The following is a 20,959-nucleotide window of genomic DNA, read 5'->3' as shown; positions in this document are numbered from 1 at the left end:
CGAAACCGCTTTTGGGACTCGAGTTTGTCAATAAACTCAGAATCACGGATAAGCTGGGTTGGAAAGGAACCACGAGGATCATCGAGTCCAACTCTTAGCCCTGCACAGGACACCCCAGGACGCGCACCATGTGCCTGAGAGCATTGTCCAAACGCTGCTTGAACTCTGTCAGGCTTGGGACTGTGACCGCTGCCCTGGGGAGGCTGTTCTAGAGCTCGACCACCCTCTGGTGACTAACCTTTTCCTAAACCTCCCAAACACAGCTTGGCCCATTCCCTCACGTCCTGTCGCTGGCGGCCAGAGAGAAGAGATCAATGTCTGCCCCTCATGAGGAAGTTGTACCTGCAGTGAGGTTTCCCCTCAGTCTCCTCCAGGCTGAGCAGACCAAGTGCCCTCAGCTACTCCTCACACAGCTTCCCCACCAGACCCTTCATCATCCTCGTGGCCTCCTTTGGAAGCTCTCTTATTGCTTTAATCTGTTTTTATTTTGTGGCACCCAAAACTGCCCCCAGCACTCGAAGTGAGGTAGCCCGAGCCGAGAGCAGAGCAGGACAATCCCCTCCCTTGCCTGGCTGGCGATGCTGCGCCTGATGCTGCGGGACAGGATTGTCCCTCCTGGCTGCCATGCGCGGCTGACTCATACCCAACTTCCCATCAACCAGGACCCCCAGGTCCCTTTCCTCGTTCCCCAGTCTGTTTCTACATTCAGGGTTGCCCTGTTCCAGGTGCAGAAACTGGCACTTTTCAGTTTCAAGCTTCATGGTGATTGCCCAGCTCTCTAATTTGTCGAGGTCGGTCTGCAAGGCCTCTGCCTTCCAGGGAATCAACAATTTTCCCAATTTTATCTGTAAACCTACTTAGTATCCTTTCCAGTCCTGCATCCAACTTATGAACTCTCTTTTCCCTTCTTGGCAGGCCCCCACACTACACTGGGCTCACAGAGCTCTTTGTGCAGTCTAAACCCCTGCCCAGGCTTGGGCTGTCTGAATGCTGTGGAACCAACAAAAAAGTGCACAAGCTTCAGCATTTCCTTTTTGAAAGACCACCAAGGAGGCTGGAGAATCCCTGTCTGGCCAGGGGGCTCTGGCGGGGGCCCCGGCACCAGCCAACATCAGGAGTGGGTTCACCACTTATGGGGACAATGAGTTTTTGTGGACTGACACCCAAGTTTCAGCTAAATCTGGAGTTCTCCAAGACCTTCTGCTGCGAAAGTGAATTACTTTGCAATTAATTTACTATTTACAAGTGGGCTCTATAGCACCCCAGGTGTTACATGGCTTAAAAGTATCAGATGCCATTTCAAGCGGCAGCCAGTCTGGGTACTATGTATATTTTGAAAATACATTGTTTTCTTCAGGGCAAACAAGTTTAAAACGGTTGGAGTTTAGGCGCTATGTTTTGTGTCACTTGAAGGTGATCTGTCGAAACAGTTTTATTTCTTCCAGACACTTTCTTCCAGAGGTCTCTGAATTCAAAACTTCCCCTGTATGTACTGTGGATAGAATCACAACCAAGTACAGGGGCGATTTTTCCATGAACGAACTTACAGTCTGCTGAGGGTGAAGGATTTATTCCTGGTTTCTTTGTTTTGTTCTGGTCAAAATCAAGTTATCAAGTAAAGACTTATGTTTCTTCCTGAAAAAAAACCAAAGAAACAAACAAAAACTTGAAACACCAAAACCCAAACAATAATAACCTTCTCAAAAAGTAGTGATAGAATCAGTATTTTTAAAAAGCCTTTCATTCAGAAATTCATTAAAACTTCAATGTACATTTTCAATACTAGCACAAGATTTAGAATGGCAATTATTTATATGAAAATGCAATTATGCGAGACATACAACACAGATCAGTGTGCTGAAAATGGGCCACAGCACCTAATGGACTAACTCTTGTCTGGTTTCATGGCTCTAGTTCTTCCAAAACTACTGAAACCCCAAGACCAGTAGTACTGAGTGCCTGACTATGGCTGTAGGATCACAGGCTATCCTGGGTTGGAAGGGACCCACAAGGATCATCAAGCTCTGCATCCTGGCCCTGCCCAGGACAGCCCTAAAAATCACACCAATGCCTGAGAGCATTGTCCAAACACCAAAATGATGAGAGTGAGTTGCTGAACTGCTAATAGTTTGCAGGTACAACCACTCTGGTTTCATACAGGTTAATGTGATTTTTTAAAATTACTTTTCTGTAGAGCTGATGAGCCCAGTCTTCTGGTCTGTGGAGCAGAAGCCATGGTAGTAATTCATAGCAATTCCCAAAAATCCCTCTGAGCTACGAAATCTTACTCCTGCCACTCTTTCTTTATCTGCAAGGATTTCTACTTTGGCTTTTTCTGCACATACTTGCAAATGCATGCTTAAGGATGTTCAGCAGACTTTTCCAACTGCATATTGAAAACCCACGGCCTTTTCTTTCTGTCTAAAGAAACTACTTTGTAAATATTCACTAGCTAGACACTGATGTTCCTGAAGTTCTCTGGGGAATATGGGTTAATCAGAATGTAATTGCAGTTGGAAAGAGCCATGTCAGGATAGAGGACAGAGGATCACACGTTTCATTAACATGGCATGGATGGAACTTGGCTGTCTGAGAACTGCATGAAATACAAAGAAAGAACTAAAAGCACTATTCCACTTGTGGGGAAGGAGTGTGTCACAGACATATTTTATGAAAAATCCTTTGCTAGGATTTTTTCTCCTGAGAAGCTGAGAGACCTCAGAAATTAAATGTAAAATTATCTGCTGCTGTGGAATGCAACAGGTGCATCTTTGATTGGTCTCATGTTGTTGTTTTTAATTAATGACCAATCGCTGTCCAGCTGTCTCAGACTCTCTGGCCAGTCACAAGATTTTATTATCATTCTTTTCTATTCATTTCTAGCCTTCTGATGAAATCCTTTCTTTTATTCTTTTAGTATAGTTTTAAAATAATATATATATCAAAAAATAATAAATCAGCCTTCTGACCATGGAGTCAAGATTCTTGTCTCTTCCCATGATGAGGTTGCCTGCAAATTCAACATTTGGTGAGCCACAAGTGCGAACATTGCCACAGGAGTGCTCTGAAACACTGATCTCAAATATGAAGTAGATTTAAAAGGAAGCATCTCATGCTGCAACAGTGCTACTGGTGCTGTCATTGAGGAGTAAATTTAAGGGCACTTTTGCAGAATCACAGGATATTCTGAGTTGGAAGGGAATCACAAGGATCATCAAGTCTAGCTTTTGCTGAGGGCTGATTACATTTGACACATTGCCACTGCTACCCCGTTGCAGGAACCTTCTATTGCAGCTCTGAGTCGGTCTCAGGTGGTGACATCTCTTAATTACTTTGTAAGACTCACCTTCACCAACATCTGCTACTGACCAGCTCTCTCCATTTGCAAGCTATGAGGGCAAAATAATTCTGTCTGCTCTGTACCAGCAGGCCTGAGCGCCCTGCAGGGAGGGAATTGCTTCACCTGCCTGTCTTCTGAATTGTTACCCAGCAGAATGGTGCTGAGTGTTTTATTAGCTCCAGAGCAGTGAGCCTTGAGAAAGATCCACTGGTCATTTAGAAGTAGATAAATAGTGATCCAGGCCTTAAAATACTTTACCTATTCCTTCAGTTTTACTTATGCCAAAGGCCACCTCTCCATGTGCTTGTAGTAAAACTTCCCACTTTTTTTCTATTCCTCCATTACTAGGCCATTTAGAAAGATATCAAAGCACATCACATAGAGGTGGGACTCTGCCTCCTCCCTTAAATAGGGAGTTTCCTTAGTTCAATTGGTCTAAAATGAGTCGCTTTCGGCCAGCTTGCTGGTTCTTCTTTAATGTTTTCATGCTAAAACAGTTAAAGAAATAATCTGGAGATTCTTTCAAGTGGAAATTATATGATAGTGGCTGATATAGTTTGCCATGTACTAGCATGCAGTCTGTGTTATGTGGGCTGGGCTATCAGGGTGGGCACACATCCCCTAGTGAGCTTAGGGCAAAGCACCACACCCCATGTGCTCAGTCCCACTGCACTGTCCTTTCTCTGCTCTGCAATATGGATCTGAAGATAAAAAAAAAACCCTCCTTGCATGAAACCACTTTTTCTGGAAGGGCTAGGGGTTGTTTTCTTTCTTCTGTGTCCCTTTCTTAGTACATGTTTACCAGACATGTTTACAGCTGGGATCAGAGGGCTACACCTTGTTCAGACATTATCTGTTCACAAAAGCACGTTGTTTCATGAGGACTTGCTAACACAGAGTTCATGCCCTCATCTTGATGAGGTCTTGATGAGGTTCATGCATCCAAAAAGTATTTGACAAGCTGGTGATATGCAGGATTAAGGGCTAGCTCTTGGGAAATGCTGCTGTTAAGAGAAAGCTCTGCCAAGCCAGTGCTTGCTCTTAAGTTAGCACAGCATGGTTGAGTTTCAGAGCATGTTTCGTTCCTGCTCAGCAGATCAGAGCGCCCAAGGGTCCCACTCACTAGAGGGCACCCTCAAAACTAGAAATTATTTTTGCTGTTACAAAGATGTTATTGTTCTGCTGACAGGGGTTTACAAAGAGGGTGCTTTCCCCGGGTTTTTTTCATGGTTGTTGTTGTTCCTGGCCCTCCCATAATGTGTTTACATTTCTGTTGCAGTGTTTTCTTTCATTTTGTTTCTTTCCATTATTTTAATCTGTCATGCAGAAAGGAATACGAACTCTGATAGTGAGAACTGCTATCACTGACCTAAAATAGTGCCAGGGGTTCTGTTTTCTTTCTCTGCAGGCAACAATGTTTTTGATTTAATGCTAGGTGATTGTCCTAAGAATTCTTTAAATCTTTGTCCAAGTAGTCCTATCCATTATTGAGTGCGGATTTACATGGAAGAGGCTCTGAGAGGTAGCTCTGTCCTTTCACTATCCCTGCACACTACAAACATCCTCTCCCACACATGGCTTGGGAAGGGATGGGCAAAACCTTCCTCCCTCCACATTGCAGCTGTATCCAGCCCTGCTGTTGTTATTTTGTTGTGGAAGTGAATCCTTGTTTGAGACAGCTTTATGTTGCTCCTGGTATGCTCTCCTCTCTCCATTCCCCAGAGCAGCCGTTCAGCTGGAATAACTCAGGGTGCATCTGCTCAGCTCAAAGGGGCTGTGTCAGTGCAGGCTGGCCAAGAACCCAGCTCTGCACTCACCATGTCTAACAAACCATGCCCAGCAGCAGCCCACAAAGTGTGTTTATTTTAAATGTGTGTGGCTGTGTTGTCAGCCCTGCACAGAGAAGATCTCTGTGCACAGAACAGAAGCTGCACAGAGTCAAGGCGATTCCCTGAACGTTGCCAGGATAACATGCCACAGCTACAGGCACCATCACAACACTAATGTGGAAATTTCCTGAGCACAGCCTTTGCAGATGAAATCCATTTATGCAGGGAAGTCTTGAAGGCACTCATTCTCTTTGCTCTCTGCTGAGCAGTTTGCATGAGTGGTGTGGTATAAGCTATAAAAGTAATGCTCAATCCTAGGCCTACCATCCAGGGTGCCAATTAATAGAACGAGACTTTTTGTGCTGCTGGCATGTTTCCTCTGCATGGAAATCATCAATGCATTTTGCACAGGACTCAGACTTTTATCAGTACCAGCTTTAGTATTTTAATTACATAGTGTGGGGAAAATCAATCTCTAATAGACAAAATGCCTTATCCTATTTGTAATGCCTTAACTAGCTAACTTCTTTTATTTCTTTCGCTTGACTTCTTTTCCATGTATATTAGAATCTATTATAACTTGTTCTGTGTATTTATGCTCAGTAGCTTCTTATAATGTATTTACATTATTGTTTTTAATTTTTTTTCTGCATGAGGATATCAGAGAAGATATTGCAACACAATCCTATCCTTCTTTTTTCCTTTCCTATCTGCAAGATTTAGAAGACCCCAGATTTTTGGTGAAGGTGTTCAGTATTGCCTCTGTTTCTTACACTGATTCATTATTGCTACCTAAGCTGTAGGAAAGGTTACTTAAATGTACAAATGCATCACCAGTGTAACGGGTTCAAATATAAAACTGTGCTACTGGCATTGAATAACTGATGGAATAATGAAGAAGAATAGCTTGACATTCCTCCTAGCTCTTCAAAATTCACAGCCCCCACCCACTTTGTCCCAGGAACTGGTTGTTCTTCAGGCCAGGTCCAGCACCCAGCAGATAAGCTTCTTGCCATTTTATTCCAACTTCAGTTCTGGCAAAGAAGAGAGATGTTACTTATTGGAGCTGTTACCTATTCCAGTACCCAATATATGCAAGTAGAGATCACTGAAGGCACATTATTTTGTCTGCAGAACATACAGTACTAAAAATCAGTGGACCAAATACTCAGGGAATGGGTTTGATGTCTTAGTCCCCTTTTCCAATAATTTCCTTTGGAAGCTATAGATAGAAACTTAATGCTGTTTCAGAATGACAAGGCAAGCCTTTTGTGAACTTACTCGGTAAATGTCTTCAAGCTATATTTTATCTCAGACAGACATGACTGAGGCCCCGTTGGTACAGCTACAAACTGCATTCCTGAATTCTGAAAGAGCCCAGCTTCCAACAAAAGCATGAAACAGTGATAAGAGTCATTGCCAAGGTCACCACAAGGGCACAGCCTCAATGGCTGCAAGAAATGAAGCAGCAGAAAATTGGAGTACAAAATCTGAATTGTTTTCAATGCTATGGGATGGTAACTGAGCAGCAGATCTGTGCCTGTGGTACTGACATACATGTGACTGTGCACTGGGAGCAAAATGAGTCTTATCTGTAGCAAGACAGAGTCTTGAAACTAGAATATCACATTGTCTTGGTAATTCTCCCTTTCTTCTTCACCCATTTGTTTAGGATGCAAAACATGCCATTACAATGGATGCAGTACAGTGGACATGTAGCAGGAATCTGTGGTACTTACTCATCCACATGAATAATGGGAAACACCTTCCCTGCCTCTCCTGGCCATTATCCCCCTCAGTATAGCCCAGCAGACCATCTGCTTTATTCAAGATGCAAATGCACTGCTGGCTCATGCTCATCCTGACATCTCATTTAAACCTCAGGTTGCTCTTGGCAGAGCTGCTCCTTAAGCAGGTGTTTCCCAGCCTGTACTGAGACATGAGGAACCTTGGGCCTCTTCCTGAGCTCCAGGAGATTTCCATGGCCCAGCCCTAAGCTTATCAATTTTTCAGCCATTCTGGAATTCAGAGCTCAAAGGGCAAGTTTCCATTCAAGGTGGAGGGCTGCACTATTTTAAGAATCTCAATGGAAAGACAGCTCTAATTACTATAGGTTTGGCACAGTGAGTTTCCTCTTCAGAAGCAAAGAACACTATGAAACACCTCTTTATGATCATGACTGGTAATACACTGTATTTCCATGCTTGTCATTTTGTCAGACTCACCAAAAGCTGACTCCAGCACCATGTGCTTGGGAACTTTTCCATTTACAGGCCAGCCAGGCTGACAAACCTCAGTAGCAAACATCATTTCCTCATATTTCAAGAATTAGGCCCAGTTAGCAGGAAAAGTTTTGTCTTCTGTAGCAAAAAATGTATACTGCCACCTCTGCTGGAAGGGCATGTATAGCTGAGTGTCCTTAAGACAGTCATATATATATATTCTGCAGTCCTTAGGAAAACTTGTCTCCAGTGACTCAGCCCAGGGTATTTTAAGGATTTCAGCAGCCACCTAAACTGTCTGAAGTGCTCTGCCACTCCTCAGGCACTGTAAAGGTATCACCTGAAACCAAACACTGCTGTCTGGGGCTCTATTTACAGCCCTGCAATGTAAACACTGGTATCTACACTCAGCTCCTGAAAGGCAATGCCTGTCACAGGAAGGGTGCATTATCTTGAGACTGTGGAAATATTAAAATACACAAGCGTTTTGGGGTTTTTTTCCTGACAAAGACATTTTCTTGCCAAACACATTTATTTAGACAGTGTTCAAATTTGTACTGCTTTCAACTACTGAAAAATGTAGCCGCTGGACAAAATTTATTACATTAATGGAAAATATAAAGTGTATGTACTTCTCTCCTGTTTTATTTTTCTTACTATCTCATAGAGCTGATGGGCAATTATTTAATGAACAGTGTCTGCTCCAGAAATCTACAGATATTAATAACACATGAAAGTATCTTAGAACAACTAATTTCCTGTAGGTACATAAGAGATTAAATGGCAAAAACTTGCAATCATTCTGTAAAATGTGCTCATTATCAAAGCACATTTGTGTTGGACCAGTGATTTGGGAAGAAAAGGATCCAGTTCCCTGCCTCCCTGAAGCAGCCTGTACAATCCCACTTTCCCCATGCCATAGACCCATGTAGCACTGTGTCAGCTGAGCAGGCTCCGTGCTTCAGGCATCCTCTTTGTCACTGGCAATCTGGATCTAATAAAGAGACAAAGCAAGCACTGACACACTCATTAGTGACCAACAAACCACCAGGTTACAGCCCTGATGGGCTGCCACAAACAGGCTCTTGTAGAAATGAGATGGTTGGAGCTGGGTTTCCTCTCTTGCCTGATGCCCAGTTAAAAGGGTAATGTGAGCTCATCCTTTTTGCCAACATCTGACACTTTAAACCAGCTCTCTGGTGGACAGGACATGTTACTGTGCAGGAGGCAAGGCCACTTCCACAGGGAATAATTAGTGGGCTAGATCTTGACCCCATGTAAAGTATTACTATCAGAGGTTAGGAGCAGGAATGTATTTTGTTCCTCCATCCCAAACATCAGACACAGCTCTCCAGCTTGGGTTTTTTTTTAAATTTTATTTTTTGGTGTGTGGTTTTTTGGGGGTTGTTTGATATTTTGACTTGGGCATTGCCAGCCTGACATGGATTTAGATGACACTACCTCAGATGCTTCAACTACCAAAGACCATTCTATGTGAAATTATACATTGTGTGCATATATGTATATAACTGATGCAAAGGAAATAAAGAAATACTAATTAATTAGCAGATCAATTCTTCTCATACAGGTCTCAGGCATTGCCCTGAGTGCTGTGTGAAGCACTGACCTGCTGCCATTTACTGGAAAGGACACTTACCTGCTGTTTCTGACTCCTTCTAAAACAGAAGAGGAGTGGTTTCTATGGAGGCTTCTGGAAGCCCTAACACACTTGTCTGAAGCCCAGTCAGTTTTAGAGGTGATAATTGTTTATCTGAGCCAGTATCGACCTTTGCTTTCTCTCAGTGTTGCTGATAAAGGGTTTCATGGAGTTCCCATCAGTTGTTCTGAACCAACTTCTATTGCAAGAGTTTCTGCATCACTTAAAAAGTGTATTTTTCCTTATAAAACCATTGGTCACTCAGGTGAGCTAACTAAAGATGACTAACCACGAATCCCAGCGGTAAAGGTAGATCCCTGCTCAGTCTGTAAATGGGAGAGGGAGACAAAATTTGTGGAATTTGTGAAAAAAGTCCAAACACTGAAAATCTGAGAGAAAACATACCTTCATTCACTAATACTGCTACTTATTTTCTAAAATTCATGAAATATTAAATCAGGTTTTGTATGAAGTATATTTTGTTAAAAAATAAGAGGAATGGAGACCAAAACTGTTACTTCAAATCTGTTTTAATACATCTTCAAGGACAAAATAAACAGGTGTGGATCAAAAATCATTTGAAAAAATCTGCATAAGGTGTAAGTATAGATTGCACATTACTATGGAAATGCTTCATTTTCTTTCCTGTTATAAAGTGCATTATGCCAGAACTGTAAGACCATATATAGCCAAATACAAAAGCTTCAAAATCCTATCCTGAATGTGTTAGGAAGTGTAAATCTCACTAGGAAGGCCATATTGTAAGTGTCAGAAAATATCTCAAAAACATTACTGTGCAGGAGTGAATCTGTAACTGCTATTTTAAAAAACTGTAATCTTTACCACAAATTACGGCTTTTCAGTAAAAGCTTTCCCTTATTCTTCCATCCAGATATCAAACAGGATGATGCATCAGCCAATTTTATCCATTATTATTGAATTTGGCTGGGGAGAAAGAAGTAGTTAAATTCATCACAGTGATTGTTATTAAATGAAATTCCAAACAATACAAAATAACATACATGGAAAACAGCCAAAATTAAAGGAAATTTATGTTAAAATGTTCCTATTAAGCACTGTGTCTCTCAGTAGATTAAATAGCTTTTTCATAAAAGCCTGAACTTATTCACATTTAACTCAATGACAGCACATGTAAAATTTAATAGGAGTAGAACTTTTATTTAAAATATCCATGCTATGAAATGAAATGCATGATATTATTTTTATGGTAACAGAGTAAGTCATGGGATAATTGCCTGTTACATCATGCTCACTGACAACATCACTGGGTTTTTTGATGAATCCTTGAAAGCAAGGACAAGCCATGTGGATGTAATGGATACTTAATGGAAAAATGGAAAATAAAAAGATTGGATGGAAAGTAATCCTGTGAAAATCATGCTGTAAAAGCTATTGTCTCCAATATGTCAAATACTCAGCTTAGAGTTGACCATTTAATCCAGTTATTCAGCACACCAAGTGCCTTGTTAGTCACTGTGGACTTTGCCTATAAATCAACCAAAGTTTAAATATAGTGGCCACCTCCCACCACAAATGCACGGAGGAAGATGGGGCTAAGAAAAGGAACAGCTCTAGATCATTCAGAAGGCAAATGTCACAGGGTCAAGCCATGTGAAAACAAAACTTAATTACTGTATCTCCAATCATCTTTATGCTTAAAGTACCTCATATGAATGAGGCACACTTCACAGTGCTTGTGATAATTAGCACTTACCAAGCACCTTTCAGAAGCGCTTTGCAAACATTAAATAAGGTCGGAAATCTCATTGGTCTTTCGTCAGAACAGCTATAACTATGATGGGGAGAGCTTCCTCCTCAATTCAGATCAAGAACTGCAGGGCTTGACCCAGGGAACTCCAAAAGGCAATGTTGAAGAGGTGAGGATGTATTACTGATTGCAATTTTACAGATTGCAAAACCAGCAGCAGTGAGATTAAACGATTTGTCAAAGATGGACAAAGGAGTTAAAACAGAAGTATGATTCACAGCTTTGGGATCTTTTTTGTTGGTTTTTTTAAGAGAAAAAAGGTATTTGCTTGTGCATTAAGCCAGACTCTATAATGACCTGGGGCATGGAGACACTGCACCAGAGCTGGATGGTGTAAGAAATTCTGCATTACAAGCAGCAAAACATCCATAAACAGTTGAATTTAGTCCTTTGCACTTGTACTTTTAAAAGTGTTTTTTGACAGAAATGGCTTTGAACATTATTTGCTATTTGATACTGAGTGAGATGAGACAAAGGGGATGAGTATGGCACAACCTCCTCCTGACAGGTTTTCCTTTTCCCCCCATTTCTAATGCCAAGTGTCATTGTTTTGTACCCTTGGAGTTACCATGTCAGAAAAGGGCTGTTTTTACACATCGCATAAAGGCACCACTGAGGATGTGATGCCATTTCTACAACCCATGGGAATGACACAAAAATATTGTTATAGCTCTCTGAGACATATATAAAAAAGGAACATCTACTTGGAGAATTTTGCAGTTAGGGAATAACAGTCTATAGAATGATCTTGTTCCTCTACAAGAGATAGGCCTTTTTTGAGAGCTCTTGATGCATAACCATTACAAATTAGAAGATCCACAATAAAGTCCAAGTACATTCTTGAAGATTCTGGGACCTCTCCACAGCTTCTACATGTCCCAACCCTGGCTGCCATGTGTCATCCCCTTCTATAAATAGGCATTACATTTTGCTGAGGAAGGTCAAATTGTGTGAGGAGTGTAAATACTGCAGCAGTCATCATTGAGTCATGCATTGATTTATTCTTGGAAACCTATGAGCTGTGGAAGCAAGTGCCTTACAGAGCCACAAGTCCCAAGTTCCTCAACAGAGTACCACAGTAGAACTTGGAAAACTTCAACCACAGGGCTAGCAGGAAGAAATGTCCCAGGTTTGTGGAGAAAATGCAGTGTGCTGTCTCAGTTCCACTCTCCTCATGTGTTTTGTACCCTGAGGACTCTCCTCCTTCCACCTTCCCTCATTCCTTCTCCTTCTGCATAAAAGGGAGGCCACACACCTGACAGTCTCCAGCCTGTTAGTACTCAGAATAGTTCAAAGAATTATTAAACGGGTCAGATTTCTCCAGTTTGGCCCCTTTACAGATGTTATCTCAGTTACTTGAATAGGCTTTGTGATAAATACATTTTACATTTTAGCTGCTCTCCATTCATTTTAGTAGGCTATGAAAAAACATTATATAAAAATTACACATAATTGTGTTTGCCTTGCTTTGTGCAGTCAAAAATACTCACCTAACTTTGCTGTATTTTATAAACTGAAAATCTTTACAATTCAACCAATTTCAGTGCATGGTGTCTGTTGTAGTACTGCCAACACAGATACACAGATATTTTAACGCATGAAGAAAAAATCCAAGCTTCATAATTCTAAAGTTACCCAATAATTAGTTCAAGAGGCTTGATACTGGTTTCAGCAAGGAGAAATACTATATAGGTGTAAAGTACTTTCAAATAGTAACATGGATCAATTGAAAAAAAATGATTTCCCTATTTTGTTAGGAGTACTTTTTTTGACTTTTTTGATGATGGACACCAAGGAGATTTTACACTGAATTTACTGAGAACTCAAATAAAATGTTACAATACAGAATATATGTTTTTTCTATTTAATTCCTAGAAGAATTTGTTTGTTTTAAATAGCATTTCCATTTCAAGAGGAAGCAGTAAGGAACCGATGAACGCCAAGTTGTGCTTCTCATCACTGAAGTTCTTCATTTGTTTAAAACAGCTGGATCATCGACTCTCTTGATTTCCCAACTCCAACCCATTTAACTAGGGAGGAAAACACATCTGTTAGAACAATTACTGAGAGTAAACACTATAATCAATGAACTGGAATAATTTTCACCTTTCATCATGTTTCACTACAGACTGATCAGTTTTAGGGAGGAAGTTTCATTGTCAAAAATCCCTCTACTCCAGCTGCACTACTGGACTAAAAGTGCAGTATACTGAAGTCTGAAAGCATGAAATAATGATACCATAAACACAAAGCATTGCAGATAGAAGGCCTAATAGAAGGTCAGGAATGTTTGTTTCAGGTTTAAGTGCAATTGTTTCGAGTGACAGGATGTTTAGCTACATCCCTGCAGAGAGGAAGCCAGAGCTGTGCCAGACTCTGAAGTCTGCATTATGTGGAACCCGAGATAGTGATCCCTACATACTGTAATATTTTTAAATGTAAGCTCTAACTATAAACATTATCCAGCGTGAGCAGTCACCCAAATTCCACACTGTAGCTGTTCCACTGCAGTTTTATTGCCCATGGTTGCTATAGAATTGACTGTGGGTAGGTCTCCTTTAGCCATCAAACCTAGCAAGGCATCCTGACTTTGCACAGCAAACCAGAGGAATAAAGGTAAGAGGAGCTGTATTTACACATCCCTTGTGTGTCCTTGACCACACACAGGCCATTCTCTGAGTTTCAGTCTCTGCTATCAGATGTTTCCTGACCTGTGACTGATACAGGAATTGCCATGGCTGTAACCAGCCTGTACTCCACTGATGTGACCTTTGAGGTGCTTTATGGGAAACAAAAGCACACATGCCAGCTGTCTAAGCTTGTTACTGTGGAAATTCTCTTGCAAATGCCACCATTCATGCCACACCTAGCTCTTGGCACATCGAGAGCTCTAGCAGTTAGATTTGAAGAAAACTGGGTGGCTTGACCTTTGCAGATTGATGTTAAGATTCTCATTTTTCCAAAGTGGAAGAACTGGGCTAAGCAATCTTGTACCTGTTATGCAACACAATTCCTTGTATGAGTAAGAATGGAAAAAAACCAAAACAAAGACATCTAAGTTCAAACAGGGATGCAGTGCAGGATGCAGAGAGAAAGGGGGAGATGAGGACGTCTACTTAACTACACACAGAAGCACAGTGCACAGAGCCCTAAGTTTTCACTGACAGAAGGTGGCCATTTGCCAAGAAAAACACATGTTTATATTTCCTCTGGTTAAATCCTTGCCAGCAGCAGCTTGGAGCTCTCTGCAGCGCTGCAGACCTGCCTGCTGAAAACCACAGCTGCTTCTTGGCAAGCTGTCATTTACCCCCATCAGCCCAACCACTGGTCCTTTCATTCCCTCCTGCCCAAATAAACTGAATCAAAACTACCAAATCGTGCACTTTCACAGAGCTGTGTCTATCTGCTGTGGCGTTCTCATACGGACACCTACAAAGGAACATACCTGGCACACCAACGTGGTTTTCCACACAGCGGATGTAATTCTGGGCCTTGGGGGGGAGGTCCTCCCATTTTCGTGCTCCAGTTGTGTCAGCTTTCCACCCAGGCATTGTTTCATACTCTACTTCTACCTTCTGTAGTATCTCCTGGTTAGCTGTGGAAGAACAACTTTTGTCACATCTGATTTTGGGTGCTCTGCCTGAAGAGAACAGACCTATGGCTCTTGACCAATAAAGTCCTTTGACAGCAAAATTCTGATAGATGAGGAAATAGTATTTTTAGTGGTTTATTCAATCATTCATTCCTTTATTCTTAATTGAGGTTAAATTCTGATACTTAGGAAGATGAATCTGACTCAAGAGGATCCAGGCATGCAGTTTCCTCTTCCAAAAACTGTAGAATGTACTCTGTGCTGTCAACATGGAGTCAACAACACTACAGTTTTATTTTTGAGGAAATAAGATTTTTTTGAGGTTTACAGTACTTCCACTTTTTGGTTCAGATTTGCATAGAATAAAACAGCAGAAAAGGCATTACTGTCTCAGAAAGTTTCATCTTTACAGAACAAGGTTAAATCAGTCTTTGAAAAACTCTGATGTCTACGAGCTTTTCCCCACTGGAATTCTCATTATGTCCACAGCCAGGAACCACCAAGAGTGGTGGGAAATCTGGCTGCTGTCAATCCACCCTGTGGCTCTGGAATCCCCCATAGCTCCAGAGAACAAACCCCTTTTCTTGGCAGAGACTGTTACACATATCTTGAAAACATCATTAACGTAAAAAAATTATGTATCATTACATCTAAAAAGTGAATCATTATTGAGGGGGCAATATATATTTTTATTAACCACAGTGTTGTTGTTGTTAATAAAGCTTAATAAAGCTATCCAGAAGCAGCTTTATTCTGCTTGTTTCCATCTCATTTTTGTACAGCTTTTATTTCAATTTTGCTTCATTAAATGCTATTGCCAGTGATACACAGTCACTGACTCAAATCTTGCTGACTTTCAGACTCCTGATTTTGCCAATAAAAAATCTAATGGCACAACACATTAGGGCCTCTCCCTAATGCAAGATTTTATTTGTTCTGCAGTTCTTGCCATTGTACACAGATGCAAGGTAAATGGAAAATGCCAATGTAATGCAATCTTTACACAGATACTGCAGTTCCGTAAATTGCCATAGAATGGCTAGTGAAAAAGAAATCGAGTCTGATTTTAAAAAGTAAAATTGTCTTAACAGGCAGGAAAGATAAAAATGAACATAGAGGTTTAACAACTTACCTGGAAAATATGGAATTCTTTTTCCACCCAATTTGTAGGCAACACCAATTTTAATTTCATCAAGGACATCAAGAATATCCAGTTTTGTTAATGCCAAACTGCACAAAAAACATCAGTTAGTTATACACATGATTAATCTCCTTTTTAATACTTTCCTTCTTTTTTTTCCCCTTTCAAAAATCCAGCTTAAGCAGCCCAGCCAGAAGAAAGACACAAATATATTAAACTGTTGTTAACTGAATTCACACCTCTGGGATGAATACTCGACTGAGATACCACAAGACATTTCCAAATGCTTGGCTGCTCACACAGGTGCACAGTGTTCAGCTCAGTGCATGGAAACACACCCTGACTGCACCTGCTGGGCCTGGATTGGGTGGGTTTGACACATGACATCACTGACAGTGACCATTTCTGTTATTCCTACTGATTCACAACAACTGTCTGACAGACTTAGTGACTGATTACACTTTTATAACAGAACAAGCATAGTCTAGTTACTAAAACCACATGTGCAGCTCATTAGGAAGGATCCCATCCCGCCTTTCAGTGACTGGGCTGTGCTGTCAGTTTAATGAACGTTATTAATTTTGTGAATGAACACACCGGGAGACAAAAATGGAACCTCAAGAAGACACTGTAGTATTCACTGATCTGAATAAAACTGCATTTTAAAACTAGTCAAATTCTCCAAAAAATATTCTAGATGTTGCCTGGCAAAAAACTGAGCAGCTAAGGATTTAGACAGGTATGTGCATAATAGTCCAGGCTGTATGTGCTCAGTAAGTACATGATGAATGAAAGGATTAAGTGAGGAGACTTTCTGAGAAAGAAGCACCATAGAGCCAGTTCTTCAACTTTTTACATCTCTCCATTTTTTTAGCTGTGACAGTTATCAGAGAGGATATAGTTTTGTGGATAGGAGTGCAGTAATTGTACAGAGCTGAAATGGAAGGAAATCTAATGCATTCTTAAAATTTTCCACATAAACTAGAGCTGCAAAAATTAAAGCAAAATATAAACCCAATTAAAAAAACTCCAAAGCTAAAAACCCCTTTTGATAAATTAATGAAGAAGACCATCATTCCTTGTAACATTAGTAGTATAAACAATATTAACTTATGTTTCAGCCTATAATATTTTAAAATGCTCAGGGTCATGTATTTGCATATATGGACAAGTTTGCCTGAATGCATCAACCAAGGAAGCAACTCGGTCTCAAAGAAAATAAAACTTGGCTCATTAAAAGCAGAATCTATAACACAATATTTAACTACACCTTTGTAAATAAATGAACCTGTTGAAACTGGAATGAAATCTGTGCCAGTAGCTGTACCCTTGTATCACTCCATTAATTTCATTTATCAAGGCAGTGGCTCCAAATAATGCAGAATTGGTCCGACAAGTAGGATTCATTAGTCAACCAAACCTCAAACCCAACAGGTTCTAAACCATGGCACAAGTCAGTATGAAAGCACTGGATCAAAAACACTGGAGTAAACTGTTAGAAAACCAATATATTGATCCAATCTACACTGGCCATCTGATGAAAGCAAAGTGAAAACATGTACCAAAAAAATCACAGCTAACATGTTGTGAAATCACTTAACTGGAAAAACAAAACAGTCAAAGGAATTAGATTATTATTAGCATTAAGACAATTCTCAGCTGCCCACTGTGCATCATTGTATTGCTTAAAATGCGACACTTTACTGGACTTATATTAATGTTACCTACATATTTATTCTGCGAAGCACAAAATTATCCCTTCCAAATGTAGCGCAAAATCTGTGATGCTTACGCAGTGAATCCGTTGATCATATGAGCATATTTCAAAATGACCAGATCTAACCAGCCACAGCGTCTCTTTCTGCCCGTAGTTACCCCCCATTCATGGCCACGGGACTGTAAAAGATCTCCAATTTCCTAGAACAAGACAGAGAGAATGCTGATGGTGTTTCACTGAAAACATGGCTGGAAAACAAATACAAACAAATATGGATGAATTGCAAGAAAAATGCAGTTGTGCCAATTTGAAAGCTATTTTTCAGGAAAAAAAATTACTAGGAGAGGACTAAGACAGATAACAAATCCCCTCGTGCACAGGATTTTTGTCACTGGCATTGCAATCACTGGCATTTCAAATCACGTATTTAATATGACTTTTGTGTTCCAAGGAGACACTTTTCTCCCTTCTTCATCCAACAGGAAGATTTTCTTGACAATTCAGTCCTTTATAAAATTTTGCCTGCATTTAGTTTCTTCATCTGTTCCTTTGACATCTTTTTGGGATCAAGACTGTAAATGCTTGAGACAAGACCAATGCTTGTACAAGGTCTAGGTCAAAACACCTAAGGCTCCTTGCTTCTACCACAGTGTGAGACTGCCAGCTGTTCCATTCAGACTGGCAGTGGCTATACTGTGGTAAAAATAAAGAAGGAAGAAACTTTATGTTCATGATTCATAAACCCCAAAGATACCATCAACTCATCTGAGCCATTAAAGAAAGGATTTCAGTGACTAAATCCTTAAATTAGATTCGGAACACTGCTCTAGAGTTTGTGCATGTACAGCTCACAATCAATATCCTGAGCTTTCTAGTTTCTTGATAATGAAAATAAAGCAGACAGTTTAAAATAACCAAAATCTCTCCCCTTCTTTTTATTGACCCATTTGTGCATGACTGGCTGACACACACATCACATTTATTCTATAAATCACACAGAACACAGGCTGTTAAGCACAGAAGTTTTTGTAATTTAAGCTCTTCAGGGATGCACTGACAGTTCCAGTCCACAACAAGCTCTCTCCACTGAAATACACCTAATGATGTTACATAAGATGATGACATCTGTTTTCACACTGATCATTACAACAGAGGTGTGGTCACTGCAATGTAACATCACCACACTCGTGTTTCTCTCCTCTCATGACAAACACCATAATGTAATTCTCTGCTCTTCATGGGTGTGCTTGCTCAGCACAATTATCACCATGCTTATTTATCAGTGGAAAACCCTTACCCCATTGTGTCGGGACCCAGGACATTCCTCTGGCTGCCCTGGGTGATTTGAGACCCTGGCAGGGGGCTCACAGACCTTGGCACAGAGTCAAAAACACCTGTGCCTTCGATTTTAGTCCATGGAAAAAATTACCAACTTTGTATGAAGATTTACAAGCCACAAGAGTTTGAGTAGAATGATAGTTAATTTCTCACAGGGTGAAAAAGTAGAATTTTGGGATTTTAGAATGGGGGTCAAGAGGCAAGATGGAGGAATCTGGGCCTGTACTGTCCATCTTCTCCTTCTTCTTCTCCTCCTCCCTCTTCTGCTGGGACGGTGACACTTTTTGATTGCTTTAGAGTAGAGACAGACTGTCTAGCATAGGTGATAGGTACTGGAAAATTATTGTAAATAAAGTATATGTAGTTTGTAGTATAAAAAGTTAACACCACCCCCAGGGCAGATGTTGTGCCACAACCCGACCTGCTGGACAGATCTCAGCAGGTTGGAGAAAGAATGTAATAGATAAGAAAAAATAAACAACCCTGAAAAGCAAAACCGATGAATCTCGACTTCTTCGGTCGCTGGGCTGGGAAAAAGAGACTTTCTAACACCTCAGGGGTCATCTCAACCACAGAAACCAGAGACCATTGCACTGCTACTTGTTGCCAGCTGTGCAGAGCCCATTTTGTAGCACAAAACGTACATTGATCTGCTCGGTGGGGAAGGCGCCGATGCCCACGCGGGTGGTGTAAGCCTTCACCACGCCGTACACATCCCCCACGTGCTGCGGAGGAACGCCCAGCCCGGTGCACACCCCGCCCACGGTGCAGTTCGAGGAGGTCACAAAGGGATACGTGCCTGCCAGGAAAACACAGCAGCACAGCCCTCTGTCAGCAATGGGTAAGAAACAAAGACTGTTTTTTATCAGTTCAAAGAAGGTTTTCGCTTCTATGTTTGGCTTTAAAGCTAAACTGGAACAGCAGCCAAAGAGGGAGGCAAATTCTTTTTATTATGTGTCATTCATCCTTTACAACTTTCACCGAGGATTGCACAAAAGGGAGACATTCAAAAGCATCTCAATATTACCTCCATTAGGCACGGGATCTATTGTATGATGCTTCTGCTGTGTAAAGCTTTTGTTCAACGTTCTGTGTATCACAGAAATTATTTCCATTACGTTCATGGAGAGCCTGGTGTAAAGGTCACAGACTGGCATTCCCAATGCTCTGCACAAGTGGCTCTGAGTAGTTGCCACAACTTGTCTAAGTCTTAAGAGATACTTATGATCTCTACGCAGTGACTCTGGACTGGAGAATCTCTCAAGTCCTTAATTTTTTCTTCATTGATTTAATTAGACTATTGGTAAGAAAGTAGAGCAGAGACCAACTGTAGTGGCAAGACTTAGAGACTGCTGCACCAGTTTAATCCTCCTCCCATGGCAGAGGAATTACCTAAACTGCACTGCAATGAGTACCTGGATTGTTTGGCAATGTGCACACACATTTAAAAGCAATCAAGACAAGAATATCAGCAGTGAAATTTCAGCTGCACTGGAATAAACTTCAGCAAAAATCAATATTTAAACCCTAAGCACTAATCCTGTTAATGACACAATCTCTGTTTTAATGAGCTTTACTTCTGGGAGATCTGTTCCTATTAAGGAAAGACTATTTTCTCTATTTTCCTGCTGTTTGCAAAGTCAATATAAACACAAATCAAAACAAAACTGATCCCTTAGGAGTTAAGCTGAGTTTAGAATATAACTTACCAAAGTCAATATCAAGTAGTGCTGCATTGGCTCCTTCAACAAGGATCTTCTTTGGGGAGCCATGAAGAGCTTCATACATAAAATACACACCATCTCGAACCATGGGTCTTATTTTTTCAGCATATCCCTGCAAACAGAGTACAAATGTCAGCTTCCCCAGACAATAGCTGAAAGCAGGGAACACTGTGTTCACTTTTGAAAGACAAAACATACAGATAAGTCTAAGCTTCCAGCCTCAATAACTGTGTTTTCCTGAAAAATACAACCATTAGTTTATACTCCTTTCAATCTATTGAACCACTCATATAAGAAAACTTGACTTATTATGGCATTAGAATGCCATAATTTCTGTATCATTTCTGTTCACAGAGATGTGGTATGCCTAGTGAATTTTGTTGCTATAGCCTTTAGACAGTGTGCTATAGTCTAGCCACACTGAGAATGGGACTTAGAACTAGTCCAAGCACCAAAAGACAAACATATCAGCCCTTTTGAATATTAAAAAATATCCTCAGGGTTTCAGCTCCAAAAACTTATAAGAAAAAACATGGGAAAGGTAAGAGATATTTTTAACATCCACTTTTCTTATATATTCATGAAAGCTGTTTTAGCAGTTGCTCTTCTG

The 20,959-nt window shown here is 40.7% G+C and overlaps 1 protein-coding gene across 1 annotated transcript in view; it reads right to left on the bottom strand.

Annotated features, from left to right (window-relative positions):
- Positions 1-9,560: 9,560 nt before the first annotated feature.
- The window catches only part of LOC102038614 (adenylosuccinate synthetase isozyme 1-like), a 53,951-nt gene continuing 42,552 nt past the window's right edge, over positions 9,561-20,959 (bottom strand). The window contains exons 18-23 of the mRNA XM_031066191.1: positions 20,335-20,461; positions 19,270-19,424; positions 17,363-17,487; positions 15,562-15,659; positions 14,283-14,432; positions 9,561-12,867 (exon numbers count right to left, since the gene is read on the bottom strand). Of these exons, the coding sequence (XP_030922051.1) occupies positions 12,815-12,867; positions 14,283-14,432; positions 15,562-15,659; positions 17,363-17,487; positions 19,270-19,424; positions 20,335-20,461 (708 nt within the window). The 3' untranslated portion in view covers positions 9,561-12,814. The remainder of the gene's footprint in view (positions 12,868-14,282; positions 14,433-15,561; positions 15,660-17,362; positions 17,488-19,269; positions 19,425-20,334; positions 20,462-20,959) is intronic.

This window comes from Geospiza fortis, unplaced genomic scaffold (assembly GCF_000277835.1).
Source record: "Geospiza fortis unplaced genomic scaffold, GeoFor_1.0 scaffold23, whole genome shotgun sequence".
Lineage (NCBI taxonomy): Eukaryota > Metazoa > Chordata > Aves > Passeriformes > Thraupidae > Geospiza > Geospiza fortis.
Note: the sequence above shows the minus strand (reverse complement) of the source record. Positions and strands in the feature narration are given on the sequence as shown.